The sequence below is a fragment of the Glandiceps talaboti genome, chromosome 19, assembly GCF_964340395.1.
Source record: "Glandiceps talaboti chromosome 19, keGlaTala1.1, whole genome shotgun sequence".
NCBI classification, from domain to species: domain Eukaryota; kingdom Metazoa; phylum Hemichordata; class Enteropneusta; family Spengelidae; genus Glandiceps; species Glandiceps talaboti.
In genome coordinates this window covers 2,620,116-2,637,782 of record NC_135567.1, presented here as the reverse complement: position 1 = coordinate 2,637,782, position 17,667 = coordinate 2,620,116, and the positions used below count along the sequence as shown (strand labels likewise).

The 17,667-nt window shown below is 34.1% G+C and overlaps 1 protein-coding gene across 3 annotated transcripts in view; it reads right to left on the bottom strand.

Moving 5' to 3' along the window:
* Positions 1-17,667, bottom strand: part of LOC144449941 (uncharacterized) — a 413,245-nt gene that overhangs the window by 51,041 nt on the left and 344,537 nt on the right. For all 3 annotated transcript variants that reach the window (XM_078140494.1, XM_078140495.1, XM_078140496.1), the window contains one exon: positions 13,646-13,744. In XM_078140494.1, coding sequence (XP_077996620.1) covers positions 13,646-13,744 — 99 coding nt within the window. The remainder of the gene's footprint in view (positions 1-13,645; positions 13,745-17,667) is intronic.

The following is a 17,667-nucleotide window of genomic DNA, read 5'->3' as shown; positions in this document are numbered from 1 at the left end:
ATGATGGAAGAAGAATTCAGAATTCAGACCTCTTTTTTGGAAACATCTGGAAGAACATTACTCTCTTGGAAAACTAGTGATTGTAAGAAAAAACACTGTATAACTTCACAAGTTTCTTGGTAAATTCTTGGTAAATTTCTTGCAATTCTGGTAGTTGCTCAGACAACAATTTCCAACACAGGAATTGTTATATTATGAAAACGTCTCTTTAATTTGAGTAGTATAAGAACTGATGGGACCAGCACCTTTGCTAGAAAACACAATACATGGAATGTCATGACTTGAGTGTTAATGTCTGTGAGTATCATATGCTGGAAGTGTGGGCTTCCCATCAGTTCTTATACTACTATAGCTGTTGCTAAGGGCATAGTCATGGTTGCTATGGCCAATTGGGTCAAAATATTTTTAACAAATCTGCAGAATAACATATCTGGAAACATCAGACCAAATTTCAGTCTCACTGACCAAGAACTTTTTGGGACATACATTTTTGACCAAAATTAACATTTTTACATAAAGTTTGCATATCATGGATGGAATCATTATATATAGTCAAGATACTGTGTTTGGTAGTCTATATACCCTTGACTACTGCCAATTTGGTATTCAAGATACAATGTTTGGTAGTCTATATACCCTTGACTACTGCCAATTTGGTAGTTAAGATACAATGTTTGGTAGTCTATATACCCTTGACTACTGTCAATTTAGTAGTTAAGATACTATGTTTGGTAGGCTATATACCCTTGACTACTGTCAATTTAGTAGTCAAGATTCAATGTTTGATAGTCTATATACCCTTGACTACTGTCAATTTAGTAGTTAAGATACTATGTTTGGTAGGCTATATACCCTTGACTACTGCCAATTTGGTAGTCAAGATTCAATGTTTGATAGTTTATATACCCTTGACTACTGCCAATTTGGTAGTCAAGATACAATGTTTGGTAGTCTATATACCCTTGACTACTGACAATTTGGTAGTTAGGATACAATGTTTGGTAGTCTATATACCCTTGACTACTGCCAATTTGGTAGTCAATATACAATGTTTGATAGTCTATATACCCTTGACTACTGCCAATTTGGTAGTCAAGATACAATGTTTGGTAGTCTATATACCCTTGACTACTGCCAATTTGGTAGTTAAGATGATTTGATATCACACTGGCACTCAATCTATATTATAATGTGCTAGTCTGATTCTCTACTGCAATTATTTGGAACGTCTGATTTTCATACCTTTATATTTTCGCCAAGTTAAATTACATATTTCATTTTCAATATACATGGGTATCTACAAACTTAAAGACACATTTTGAAATGATTATTGTCAGCCCCCCCCCCCCCCTCCCCCACTAAATGAATAGAAAACCGTCATTTAAGTAACCCTTGATCGGATCTCCTACATTCTCAAATTCTCAAACCTTAGACAAACAGTTCACTTTTCACTTTTGGTCACAGTTATGAAAGAAACACAAAGTGCTAAACATAGGTAGGCCAAACAATTATACCAGTTTCTGTTTGATTCAGTTATATTTATGAAATAATAATTGCAAAATGTTAAATGCTTCCTTATGTACATTGTATATTTTAGTAACAAGTGAAGGTCCAAAATATATATTATATATCTTATTAACCCATGTAGGTCTAAGTACAAAATATATATTGGAAATCTTATTAACCAGTGAAGGTCCAAGTACAGAATATATATTGTTTATCTTAGTAGCCAGTGAAGGTCTAAATACAAAATATATATTGCATATCTTAGTAGCCAGTGAAGGTCTAAATACAAAATATATATTGGAAATCTTATTAACCAGTGAAGGTCTAAGTACAAAATATATATTGGAAATCTTAGTAACCAGTGAAGGTCTAAGTACAAAATATATATTGGAAATCTTAGTAACCAGTGAAGGTCTGAGAACAAAATGGGCATTGTACATAAGTATTAACTAGGTGAGGTCTGGGAACAAATGTGTATATTGTGTGTATTAACCTGCCAAGGTCTGAGAACAAAATGTACTTTGTATGACCTAATATACAAGCAGAACAGAGACTGCTGAGGTCATGAATTTGACCTTCACTGTTGAGAACATTTAGAGATGAAGATCTCAATATGAATGGATTTCAGTATTGGTCATATCCTTGTCTTGGTGAATGTTCTACAAGATTGGACAGTCACTGATCATCAGAGTTAGTGTTACCAAATGTTTGACAGGAGGCCACTGAAGACCAAGAGAGAGTGAGAAGGGTGTGGTGGAGATCGAGAGATACATGTGTATGCTTATATAAATTTAACCTTCACAGTTAAGAACATTAAGAGATGGATGGAGATTTCAATATGAATGCATTTCAGTATTGGTGGCGTTGGCAATGGACAACACTGGACACATTAAAGATGTAGTGTTATTTAGTATTTGGATCCTTTGGGTTACAGTGTGTTGCAGTGTCAAGTCAATCTAGTGAAAATGTTGGCCTAACCTTGAACTAACTGCAACAGAAATTATTTTAGTGCATCTTGATCAGAATTTTATACTGAACAACATATCAAAAATCTAGAGAAATCTACTTGTAGGGCTAAAAATGAGTTTTGAATAATTAGCATAATTATAAAATACTCTGTATGTAAAAACCCATGCAAGTAACAAGTCTATGGATAGCTCTGAGGATGGGTAATAATTGCTCTCACTAGTATTTTGACTGGAACCTAATAAAGATGTGTTAAGTACAAATATACAGCCAGGAATACCTACATGTATCAAGTCACCACCTGTTTGACTAAACCTTACCACCAGTAACTTTACTAGTGACCTGAGATGGAGCATCAACTCAGGATCGTTTCACAGAACAGTCTGTTGATAATTTTGTAGGATCCTTTGGTTGCAGTCTGTGTGTTACCTTGGGTACACTAGTATTAAACCTGTCTGATCAAGTCACCATCTGTTAGACTTTACCAACAGTAACTTTACAAAGTTTACTAGTGACCTGAGATGAAGTGTCAATTCATGGCCGATTTACCCAACACTTTATCAACTATGTATACTACAACAAGATTATCTATAGTATAACTGGGAGTGCCCTATCATCCAAATAAATAACATTAACTGAGACTGAGTGCCCCTATCATCTATTGGGACTGAGTTGTGTGGTTCCGGTTACATTCAAGGTGGAGTAGATAGATTTATTATTTTAGTATATATTTTTTTCTGTATGAGTGTCTAGTTCAGGTTTTCCATTGTTTTCCAAATGGTCTCTGTGTTGTTTATTTCTTCCTATCAGATTTACAGCCATAACAGATTAGAAGAACAGTTTTATTTTGTCTTTTTAAGTTTATGTCAGTTTCCGGGTTCACTATTTCTCGTGAGACTTCACAGTTTTTGCAAATTTATTATTTTTTCTCGAATACATAAAACAAGTTTAGGTTCTGCAGTGAAAGCTAGGTCTGGGGGGGGGGGGAGGGTAACCGGAACCAAACAATTATTTTTATTTGGCCTCATCCTCATGTACATCCTGTACTACACAATGCATATATTACAAATCTATCTGTGTAAGACTGAGACAGTGAGAATGAAATGAAACAATCCAGTAGTAGTAGTAGTAACAGAATGACATGACATACCACACCTCAAGAAGTGTTTTTCTAAAGAACTACTGATATATACTCAGGCATTTTATTGGGGGTTCCATTATTTATTTCAAGATATCATAATTTTACTAGATTAAGGCGCCTGGTTTCCAGCAAAATGAATGCACATGATACTAGCGATATGCAACTCTATGAAATTTTACTATATTAAGACCTCAATTACTGGGGTTTCCATCAAAAATAATGTACACAATACTAGTATGCAACTCTATGTAAATTTTACCAGATGTCCCCCATCTTGTTTATGCACATTTGCTGCATAGAGATTTGGTTATCTTTTCGCTACGTTACTTGACTGTCTGGAAACCATGGTAACAAAAAATGGGGAAATGTCACAAAACTGGCAGAGTTTTCCATATATTTTACCATGGCAATATATTCGTTGGCGAGTGTATGTCAATTACAGCAACCATGCTTTGTTTTGTGATGTTTTCCACCTGACCAACCAACCAACCAACCAACCATTCCTGCCATGTCTCACATCACTCATCTTAATTCATACCCTGCTGTATATAGGTTACATAGGTTGACAGCCCCTTGAATAGATACTATGATGAATACAAGACAGTGCCAACATGTTCTCCTGAATGGCTAGTAGATGGCTTTACAAACTATCAATACCTGTTTGGGGGCCAGCGACCAATTTTACAGGTCACCTATACTTTTCACTTCCCAAGGGAATAGAAAAATTATTCTGTGTATAATAACTAACAAAAAGCCTGTATGCATGTCTATTTGACCTTTGACCTAACATCTCATTTGACCTTTGACCTTATCAGTTGTATGTTTAGTGCACAGCTTTACATGTTTTGTCTATACATATATATAGTAAACAGCTGACTGTCTAAGTTCACTAAGTGACCGTCCATGTAATTTTATTTCAAATAAAATGTTTTAATATTTCATAGGTATTTGATTAGCCTGTGATCAGAAGGGGTTAGATATTTTTAAAACATGGTTTGAATGCTGTCAGACATGGAAAGGGACTGGAATCAATTGGTTTAAAAGAAGTAATCCCACTGCTTCCACCACATTGAAAGTTTTAAAGGCATTGGTTATTTCTCCAACTACTACTACCACAGTTTATTTGTGTCAACTCATTGCATTAATCAGTACCTGTGTTTCGATTTCAATGACTGAGTTGCAGGCCAGAACATTAACTCCAAAATACTAGTTGGCTCCAAATGTTGTCATTGGGACTGTCAACATATCTAAACATTATCCCTAATACCTTACCCAACTGTTCTCGTTTTACTCCTGTGAGACCCACTTCTCTCCTCACAACTGATAATTAATTCACTATATGCCATATGGTTGTCAGCAGCGGTTTGATGACATGGTTTGATATGATACCTAACCATAAACCAAAATTTAAGGCAACACTGGGTTGTTCATTACCATGGTTACAAGGGTGATATAGTAAAAGTGAAATAACAATGCAAAGATAATATTATTTTTTATGGCTCACTAATTGTACCCGTACCAACTATATTGCATGGTTAGGCTGTTTATTACAAGGATGTTATAGTAAAAGTTAAATATGTTTTGAGCACCTCATACCCATAGCTAACTACAATATTAATTTTTGAGGGTCACTAAGTATTCACTTACTGGCTATTTCGCATGGTGTTTGTATACAATGCGGAGCAATAGGATTTTAACAGCCAAAAATAATGCTAAGCTAGAAAATAAAGTTAGTCAAAGTGAAATGTATTGCTCCCCTCATCTCATTTCCTAAAATATGGACTCCCCCAAGAAATTATTTGTAAAAATACTGCCAATGGCATTGTAGCACAACTGTACAGTTTTTAAAAATGTTTATCCATATGCTAGTCCATGCTAAAAATAGGTGTTCATTTACTGAATGACTACCCAGTTGCCTAGCCAACCATGTTCCTATCTTTGCGATATGAGCTATCATTTGGCTGTTACTATGCGCGTTGTCATGTTGTTAGATATATTTGCATACATTTTTGCTTTTTTTGTTCACTTGTGTATGAATTCCTGATATTATCTTTGCAAAATATGTCATCATTTGGCTGTTGCTATGGGCGTGGTCTTCTTGCTAGACATATTTGCATACATTTTTAAATGTTTATTAATTTATCTTTCAATTCCTGTTATCTTTTCAATATACATGATTTGGCTGTTACTATGGGCATGGTCTTGTTGCTAGGCAAATTTACGTACATTTTTTGAATGTATATTCAATTGTGTATTATTCCATTGTTATCTTTGTGAAATACACGACCGTTTGGCTGTTGCTAAGGGCGTGGTCATGGTTGCTAGGGATTTTTGCATACATTTTTTGAATGTTTACTCACTTGCCTACCAGATGTTGTTATTTGACCAAAATATACTGCCAATTGATTGTTGGTGAGGGCGTGGTCTTGGTTTTTATTATGTTAAGGCCAATTGTGTCAAAATATTTTGAAGGAAATCTGCAGAATAACACTTCTAGAAACATCTCACCAAGTTTCAGTCTCATTGACCAAGTACTTTGTGAGATACAAGTTTGTGACCCAAAATAAACATTTTTAAACATAATTTGCATATCACTCATAACATCATTGTATCCTTAATATTTCTTCATCTATACATCCCTAGATGCATTCCCAATAAATTTCAGCCCAATCTGATCAGTATTTTTGGAATTATTGGTTTTTGACCAAAAAAGACACATGTTTAGCCCTAATCATCATGTCATGAACAAATCTGACTTTACACACCCCTTAAGAATGTTCCCACCAAATTTCGCACCAATCTGCCCAGGAGTTTCTAAGTTTGAGGGTTTTTTTTTACCAAAAATCACATTTTGTTACCCAAATCACACACCTGTAATGCGATTATTTTCATTTGAACAATTTCCCAACTAGACCCCACAAGTAATGTCTCCACCAAATACCAAGGCAATCAGGTTGGCAGTTTTCGAGTTTAAGTAATCCACACACATACACAGACAGACAGACAGACAGACAGATGGACATACACCACTCCATGCCTATAGCACTACTGAACCTACATTGTAGTTCAGTTGTGCTAGAAAGAGACCCCACCCCCTCCTAATTCCCCCAGCCCTCCCCTTATTAATTACTGAAGGCTTCCTAATTTAACTTGTTTCATCTCTAATGTTCAATTTAATAAGATTTGCTTTTTAAAACTATATACAATAGAATCTAGTTATCCTGAAACAGCACTCTGGCTTGGTACAAATCTTATTCATATTGCTACATCTTACTATCACTCACAACAAAAATCCTACCAACATTACTATATAAGCTATCTTTACATCTGGGTAAAACTGAGTCTATTTTATTTGCCTCCAAGAAACGTTTGCATACAACAAATAAAGTAAATGTGCGTTGTAATGGAATGAGATTGAATCTAAGGCGAGTGTGTCATACTTGGGGGTTTCATTGGATCAGTCTTTATCTGGTGAGATTATAGCTTCTAGCGTACTATCAAAATACGCAAACAAACTTAAATTTTTATACAGTAATACTCGATCTTTTAATCTGAAAGCAAAGAAATTACTTGTCTCGGCTTTGATTCAGTGTCATTTCGACTATGCCTGTTCATCGCGGTACAGTGGTCTCACAAAGAAGTTGAAGGGTAGACTACAAGTTCTGCAAAATAACATCATAAGATACATACTTAGTGCTGCTCCTAGAACACACATTGGATATAATCAATTTAAACTTGTAGGTATGTTACCTGTAGAATTGAGGGTTGAGCAATTAAAACTCAATCATATGTTCAACATCATAAATCATTGTGCTCCTGAGTACTTAAATTGCAATATAGAAATGGTCCGTACACAGTCGGCACAGTTATAGAACAAGAGCTGTCATGTGAACTGTCATGTGTAATTCCAAGAGTCAGTGGTATGGGTAAGAGTTCATTCGCTTACACAGGCATTGGTCTTTGGAATAGTCTCCCACTCTCAGTGAAACAATCTCATACAAAAAATAGTTTTAAAAACCATGTCAAATCTTTTAAATTAGAGGTTAAAGAACATAATATTTTGTAACTTTTTAGTCCTTCCTTTTTTTTAAATTATGGGTGTAGTCAGTGTGTATTTTATAATTTTTTTTTGTGCTCTGTCATCTGTATTACATTTAAAATTATTTTCATTTTGTTTGTTTGTTTGTTTGTTTGTTTGTTTGTTTGTCGTTGTTGTAACATTGTTGCCATGGCGTTTTGAATACCCCCATAAAGACCACATTGAAAATAAGTATTTTTTTGAAATATGTGATGATAAATACTAATCAAATAGTATTGTAAACTTGAATTATTATAAAATGAAATTATTATTCTTGTCTTCCTAATTGTTGTGTCCCTAAATTGGTATGTCCCCATTAGTAATGATATAGCCACATGGCTGTTGAGTGTTGACTGCCAAATAATCGCCCTGAGCTTCTATTTAGTTCCTCTGTTGTGGTTCCGAATTTGCTGATTTTCCGAATAGTGGCCCAAGGCTAGTTTTCGGAAAACTCCGGTATATAATACAATAATTATTGTCATCTTGCATTGTTACTATAGTTGATTACACAATACAGATTTTCTTGACATTTCTAAAGTAAAAATACAATAAATTGTAATATGGGATATTTCTTTTAGGTCTGTTCATATAGCTTGAATATAGTTGTAAATTAACTTTGACTTTACACAGGTAATCCCCCAGGCTAATCACATCTCTAGTCTGTGAATAAATCTGTAATTTACAATTTATTAAAATGTCACCATGCATGAAAAGCTTGACTACTTGTGATTAGCTGTGTTGACTGTTTACAATTCACTTCTTGTATGTACAGTGTACTACAATTACTCTGTTTACAATTTTTTCAGTGTTCCGCAAAAATAGACTTAGTCTTATATTTTTTAGAAAATAGCGCCAATGGTGTTGTAGCACAACTGTATTTAGCTTGTCTTGTTGCTAGGCATATTTGCATATATTTTTAGACCCTTTATTAACTTGCCTCAGCCCTTCCAACTTTTCATCTTTTCAATATAAACCATTATTTAGTTGTTGCTATGGGCCGGGCATGGTCTTTTTGCTAGATATATCTGCACACATATTTGAATCTGCATTCACTTACCTACCAATCCCTGTTGTTATCTTTGTAGTATGCATCATTTCACTGTTTCTAAGGGCATGGTCATGGTTGCTAGGGTAAATTGTCTCATAATGTTTTCAACCATAACTGAAGAATAACATTTCCAGAAACATCTCCACTAAGTTTCACCCCATTCACCTTGCAGTTTCAGTTACAAGATACATTTGTAAGTTTTCACCAAAATTGACATTTTTAGGCCTAATTTGCTCGTCATTGATGGGATCATCATGTTTTGACCAATTCTTAATATAAACACACTGAAGAATGTTCCAATCAATTTCAGACTACCAAAACATACACATTTTAGACCTAATTTTCACATCATTCATGAGCTCATCATGTTGTGAACAATTCTTAGTTTAAACAACACTACAAATGTTCCCATCAAATTTGACACCAATCTGCCCAGTAACACACACACACACACACACACACACACACACACACACTTTGCCATGCCTGTAGCACTACTGAACCTAAGAAGCACAGTTGTGCTAAAAAAGATTTGCTAAAAAGACGGTACATTTTTTTAAAACAAATACTAACAAAATACCCATTTCTCATCCATACAGGATTAGTTATGTTATGTACAAAGTGTTTTTCAGCAATCATTATGAACATCAGATCACAAACAAATCTCCATATAATTCCTGATTATTGACATTAAAACTACACTAGCTCTATTTTTTTTAATCAAAACAATCAACAATTTATACGTATAAATCTGTTGAATAACTTATCAAATGAGATTGCACTTGTTAATTTGTGGGTATGTATGTAGTATAATAACGTTGGGGGTGCTGATAATCTGGACCATCAAATACTGTAATTGTATTTTATTCTGTGCACACTTATACATATATGTACACATAAATGTTTACTGGGGTGTCAAAATAGCAGCAATGGCATTGTAGCACAACTGTATTTAGCCATTTCTATGGACGTGGTCTGGTTGCTAGGCATATTTGCATACATTTTTTGAATCTGCATTTGTTTACCTACCATCCCTGTTGTTATCTTTGTAATATGCATCGTTATTTCACTGTTGCTAAGGGTGTGGTTATGGTTGCTAGGGCCAAATGTTTAAAAAATGTTATCAACAATAACTGCAGAATAACACCTCCAGAAACATCCCCAACATGTTTCAACCCAATTCACCAAGTAGTTTCGGTGCTTGAGATTTCTGCACATGCAGATCCCTACATTCCCATGAAATTTAAGCTTAATCTGGTAGAAAAAAGACACATTTTTAGCCCTAATTTGCATAATATTATTGATGGAATCACCATGTGAAAAATTCTTATAAATAATCTAACCACCTTTAAGAATGTTCCCACCAAATTTTAGACCTATCTGCCTAGTACTTTTTGAGTTTAAGTTTTTTCACCAAAAATCACATTTTTTACCCAAATCACAGCGGTAATGAGATCATTTTGTCTTAAACAATTTCCCAACTAGACACCCAAGGTAATTGAAAAACCAAATATCATGGCAATCAGTTCAGCAGTTTTTGACTTTAAGTTGTTTACACATACAAACACACAAACACACACACAGACAGACACACACACACACACACATAGACAGACACACACACACACAGACAGACAGAGACAGACAGCCAGACAGACAGACAGACAGACAGACAGACAGACAGACACTTAAATAGTGATGCCTATAGCACTATTGAACCTTATCAGTTCAGTTGTGCTAAAAGATCTAATGAGTGTTCTTTAGCACCATAATGTTTATTTAAATGAATTTCAATTTTTAAAACTATATACAATGGAATCCAGTTGTCCTGAAACACAGCATTCTGTCTTGACAAAATATTATTCATATTGCAACATGTCACTGTCAGTCACAGCAAAAATCCTACCAACATTACTACTTGTGGTACATTTCTTGCTATGAGATACCAGTATTTAAGCAGATCATCACCAACTAAGTATATATTGTTACTCCATGTATGTTGACAATCTAAGACATTGGTAACCTATGCAAAAAAATGTAGCAATGTTGATAACATTTTGGTTCACTACATTGTAGATGATGAAATGTAGTAATTCTAGTATAAATGTTGACATCCTATATGATACATTTGTAGCATAGTAAGATTTTGTGTTGAACCACACATTGTTCTGTTTTAGGTTAACTGGTTTCTATTGTAACTTAAGATATTGTACAATTTTGATGAATGTCTTTGTCAGAACATATAACTGATGACATTCAGTTCACAATTCTAAAAGTTGTCCACAAAACAAGTGTAAATTGTGTATCCTCACTCACTACCTCTACATGTTATTAATGATGTGTCATCAACATGTTCCCTCACAACACTTTTTGACATCAGGATATACCTAAAGCAAATGTACAGTTAGTTCCCCTCATGTTTGCTGCTGACAACTGTATGGCATATAGTAAATGAATTGTCAGTTGTGAGGAGAGAATTGGGTCTTACAGAAGTGACTGGCTTTGAATCTGCAGGTTGCTGGTTTGAGCCCCATTGCTGCTGTTTGTTTCTGAGTGGCTAAAGTCCTTGGGCAAGATTTGAACCGTGCATGTGCTTCAGTCACCCCAGCTGTATAATTGGGGACCTGGTAGGATAGAGGTTGCAGTTTGAATGCTTTAAACCTATGCACTTATAAAGGCTGTAATGGAATATATGCTCCCCAGGGAGTTGAGGAAGTATAAAGGGCCGTTGTGTCGCTATAGATCCATGCTAGGGGTAATAATTGTAAAGCGAGAAACAATCGTGTAATGTGTAATAGATACAGTTTAGGTATTGGTTAATATGTATTACTGATTAGGTACCCTCCCCTCCCCTATGACACTGAATGGAGACATGTTTTAACAGGAATTAGTTGCAACAAATATTTACCTCTGTGATTGAATGTAGAAATGGTTTAAAATAAATTAGTGACAACAAAGTGATACTACAGAGTGTGTCAGTCACATAAAGGAAATGACTGGATTTTGGTAATTGAATGGGAAATTTAAATTCATGGTCAAAGGTCGAGGTCTGAAAAGTAAGTTTACACCAACTACATTGTAATGTAGGGATAAACTCTTAAAGTTGAATGAAGTCTCCACATATTAAAGCTTTTGACTTTTGCAGTAAATCATGATTGTCCATGTATATTCATTAAAAGTTACATAAACACCAAAAGTAATGCATGCACACTTCATTTCTCTGCTTCTCTTGTTCTACATTACATTATTTTTAAACATACATGCTACAGACTCTATGCAAAACACAGTTTGATTTTAATAATTCAACTAACAGGTCAGGGTCAAAGGTCACTTTCTTTCAACAGAACTTGCAAGTGATTATATGGGCTTACACACTTGAATGGATGTTCTTTGTATTGAAGTTTTTACGTTATGCAACTTAATATATTGATTTATTACTCAAAATATGGCCACCATTCATTAAAAAGTTATATGAGCACTATAAAAATTATCCTTGTCTATATTTGTCTTCTGCTATATTAACGATGGACATGATTTAAAAGAAACTGGCAACAAATAAATATGACAAAGTGATAGTTGTGCAATAGGCAATAAATGGTTGGATTTTGATAATTGAACTTGAAGGTTATCAAGGTGAAAGGTCAATATCTTAAAAGAAAGCTTGTACCTGATAATAAAAGGGGTAGACACTTGAATGGAGTCTCTATGTATGATAGTTTTTATGATAGTCATAAATATTGATTTTAAACTACTAATATGGTTGCCATTCAATCAAATTTGCATATGTTGCAAAAAAAGTGATGTGCATATGTACCATATGACCTGTCATCTCTGAGAAATAACATATCACAGATGCACGGTCAGTAGGATGGATGGACAGACAGACAGACGGATGAAGGGAGGGATGAATACATGTACAGACTGCCGGACGGATAGAACCCACTCTAATAGCCCCCTTCACAGGACTGCATATAAGGATGGCACCTTTGGCTGTATGTAAAATATTGACATCACAAATTGCAAAGTGGTTATTTAATTGTTTCATACTGTAAACTGTTTTATACAACAAAATAAAATTTTACAAAATGCTGTTTTGTATACTTCTTTATTCAGAGGTAGGTCAGAATATCATCCCTTGGCCACGTTTTGGGATGATATCACGACCATACTGACAGAGTGTGAAATATTTGGCAGGATGGCAAAAATTACACGAGAGACCAAGTTGAGTGTATATTTCTGCTATCTTTTCGAAAGATTGTGTGGTTGTATATATCTCCCATCCCCCTAAAATATTATGCACCCTAATTTGATGTTTCTCTCTAAAATATCAATCTGTGAAACCATTGTTCACAAAAGCTGTTGCTAGGTATATTTGCATACATTTTTAGAATATTTGTTCATTTGTCTATTAATCCCTGTCCCCCACCCCTAAAATCTCCCCCAACAAGTTTTTGTGAAAGCAGCCTTAATATCAAATTGTAAGCTTTATTGAAAAGAAGTATCATCCAAACACACTAACAGACCTAGTAGAAGTGAACCACCAATGCAATGGTTGTGAGTTGTGTGTTTCTGAACTTTCTTTTACGTCTGTTCATATTGCTTGAATATAATTGTAAATTAACTTTGAATAAACAAGGGTAATCCCCTAGGCTAATCACATCTCTAGTCTGTTACAAAAACATGTCAAAATATAACTCTATAGAATTTCTATAGTTGTCTACAAACTATCTATAAAATCTTTTTGTATGGGGAGCTGATTTTTTTATGAAAATATGCCAGTACTTACCTGATCAAGTTACATTATTGTAAAAATATTCTCTGAAAAAATCAATTGACCTCACATTGGGATGTGTGTATATGTCACAGAGTAGATAAATAAGATATTAGTCATCTAAAATCAACTTACTATATCAGCAGCATTTACTTGGGCCCCAGCTTTCAGCAACAATTTACAGATATCCAAATACCCTTTCTCAGCTCCATAATGTAGACTTGTCCTCTTCTCCTATAATTAAAAGACACATTATGTATTAATCCTCCTGTTACAATATTGCAATGTATTATATTAATAATATGTGTAAATTTACTTGAAATGTTTCCCAAGTCTTATTATTATTATTATATATATAGATTGGTTAATGTTCACATAGAAAAAACTATGTATTTAAAATTTGACTTTATTTGTATTTATTACATGTAATGTGTACTATAAAAAGTATTTATTTTGATAAAATACCTGTCAGAAGTCATTATAAGAATTTATGATATTTTTGGTAAAATCACAAACATTCCTAGACATGCACCTCAATAATATTCCTTGCCATACTGTGTTCAAAATGGTCAAATGTGTCAATCACGGTACCATGTTCTGTGTGGTTCTTAACGCATATTGTTACAGTGAACTTGTTCTTCTAAAAAAATAGATTCTGTCATATACATGACATCACATTGTTTGGAACCAGAAAAATTATTATTATTATTATTATTATGTTGTTGTTGTTGTTGTTATTGTTGTTGTTGTTGTTGTTGTTGTTGTTGTTGTTGTTGTTGTTGTTTTATTTGGTTTTCACCACACCCTTCTAAAGTTCAGACTTCTGTGGTCCAAACTCTGTCATCAAAACTAAGTACAGATTCTTGTATTCAACCATTAACCTTCTGGTACATGTACATTACAATGAGTGTGTAGAATTAATGATACAAAAAATACTGATGGTCAAATCATTTTAAAGGCAGATGGAACACTACAAGTATGACGTGTACAATGATATTTTAAGCATACCAAATATCATAAGATAAATTTTAGACGTAAGTATTATTTACACACACACACACACACACACACACACACACACACATTTCACCATGCCTATAGCACTGCCAACTCTAGTTATTCCATGTTACAGAGAAATATCTTACTTAAAGACATCAAATTGGAATGAGTGTTTCATAGGAACTAGCTTAATTTGCAAAAAATTATAGTAAATTAAGGGCAACAAATGTTTATTTTCAGTGAGCTGTTTTTATAATGACCAAGAAAAGTACTATAAATATCAATACATAAATGTGCATAAATCAGAAAATTCAAAATGTTTTACTACATTTTTAAAAAAATCTCATAATTCTGATAAATAACATGTTATTGACAGCTCAATCATGAGAATATAGTGCTCTTGTCAGAATATAACTACAATGCCCATTACTGAAAATGGTATTTTGCCAAATGTTACAAGAATTGTATGATGGAAGAAGAATTCAGAATTCAGACCTCGTTTGGAAACGTCTGGAAGAATATTACTCTCTTGGAAAACTAGTGATTGTAAGAAAAAACACTGTATAACTTCACAAGTTTCTTGGTAAATTGTCAAGAGAATGTATAAAAATGCCAAGATACCTTCTGACTTTATGCATGACTGTGTTCTTCTTTCAGAAACTAACTATGACAACAATCTCTGCTGTAATGTCTACATGTGATATATGAAGAACTTCCAAAATTACTATTTTCTTGCAATTCTGATGGTAGTAGCTCAGACAACAATTTCCAACACAAGAATCGTTATATTATGAAAACGTTTCTTTAATTTGAGTAGTATAAGAACTGATGGGACCAGCACCTTTGCTAGAAAACACAATACATGGAATGTCATGACTTGAGTGTTAATGTCTGAGAGTATCGTATCCTGGAAGTGTGGGCTTCCCATCAGTTCTTATACTACTATAGGAGGCTGAAAGGTGGGACTTTCGTAGGGAAGTATTTTTTTCTTGGGTGGAGAAGGGAAGGGAGAATACAATAATATCTATTATCAGATTATATGGGAGAATAATAGAAAGGATTCGGGGGGGGGGGGGGCTATGAAACCCTTTCATAAGTTTCAAAATAATTCCCTAAAAAAAGTCCTGAGTTTGGGAGTCAGAAGGGTCACTATCAGAATATCAATAATTTCTAGGATCACAATTTCTGGGAAGAATTGGGGGCGAAAAAATAAGTCATGAGTTATAAGTTATGATATTTTTAGGTAATCTTTTTGAAAGGGTTTTGGGGGTCCAACCCAGATATGCAGAAACACAAATCGTACTTCACATTACTTTTTATAGTGAAGGCTCGTTAACATTGGATTCTGCTTCCTAAGATTTGTTTTCTCTCTCAATTTTAAATTTTGTGATGCCAGCCATTTTTAATTTGACTGATATATGCAAATGTATTCCAATTTTTAGAAGAGCTTCCAGCTAAAATCAATTAGCAGGTGCTGAGAAACAATCATGCCAAATTTGGCACCTTTATGTAAATGATTTCCCATAATTATAGCTGTTTTCAATGGTAATAATGTCATTGGGAATGTTATCCATATATCTGGAACATAAATACATATATTCTAAAAAAGCTTCCAGGATAAAATCAATAAATTAATCTTAAGCATGATTCATGACAACATTATTGTTTTCCAGTACTAGGTTATTTTGCAGAAACATGATTTTTCAAGGTTGATGGCGATTATTTTGAATTTTACTGGTTTATGCAAATATTCAGGTGGACTCCTATGCTCAAATCAATAAATAGATCCTTAGGAACATTCATGTCATATTTGGTGCTTTTATCCGGCATGTAACAATCAAGTTGCTAAGTCACCTGACTATTGTGCATACGAATATTCGATGCTCCTTTTTTCAGAAAAATGTCTTCCAAATAGGGCGTCTTGCACGTTATTTATAAAAACTAACAAACAATTTAGTAATCTGAGAATTTTTGGAGAATGATACAATCTTACCATAACAATAATAACATAATAATAATAATAATAACAATATGATGCAAGGATGTTTTATTTCACCAAGAAATGCTTTGGATTAGAGAATTAATTGTTCCAGCAACAGCAGAGTATGAACCATTTAGAGAATGAATTGTTCCAGGTCAACATAATCTTTGTAAATGATCTATTTAAAGTACATTTGATTTTACCATTTGATGCATACAACTGTTCAGGTCAAAATAAGAACAAAAGTGTCTTAAAGTATTTTAGATATCGTTGTAGTAAAGGGATACATGAAGATATCCAATACCATTATATGGAAGTTGGTCATCCTTAATGTATTATGTGATTCTGTTTTTGGTAAGATACGTCAGTTGTACATGTGGAATGATAACTATAGTAGCTATGTCATGTTGTAAATATGAGTTCAAAGGTCAACTCTTCTAGGCCTTATACATCTCAAACTACAACTAATGATTGTCAGAATGAATCAAATTATCAGTTGGAGAGAGTGGTGGGATGAGTAAAAAGTATACGAAGTGTCGCAGAGGTATCAGTGCATATCATCACTTTAGATTTACTAAAGATGACCCTGGTGCTGTGTATGTAAAGAAATCAATCTCTGATCCTGAGGAACGTGTGTATTTAGTAAAAAGGGGGCGGGGGTCACTTGGCCACCAACTGATGAGAGTTTACCATCAGTGCTACCAGCTGGTGGACTCTCCAGACAGCAATACTGTGATCTGCAGATCAGAGTACTGCTGTATGTAAGGGAACCATACAGGGGTAGTTTCTTCCCCATCACAGCTACACAGCTCAAGGAATAGAATAGAAACATGAACAAGTCTCTATCTAAAGTATTGTATCCATATTATGTCTTAATTGTTGCAGCTCATAATAGCAAACTAAGCATGTCTTACACTGAATGAAAATTTGAAGTCTTCACGCTTTGACTGTATTTTCAATACACAAATAAATTTGAAATCTAAAAACAGCAATAATTTAGAAAATAGTGTATATTTCTATTTGTAGCATAAATATAAACAGAACTCTACAATATGTAAATACAATCTGGTCAGTATTTCTATGTGTACAAGTGTAGACTGAAGTCTATGGTAATAGTCTAGTCAGTCAGTATTTCTATGTGTACAAGTGTAGACTGAAGTCTATGGTAATAGTCTAG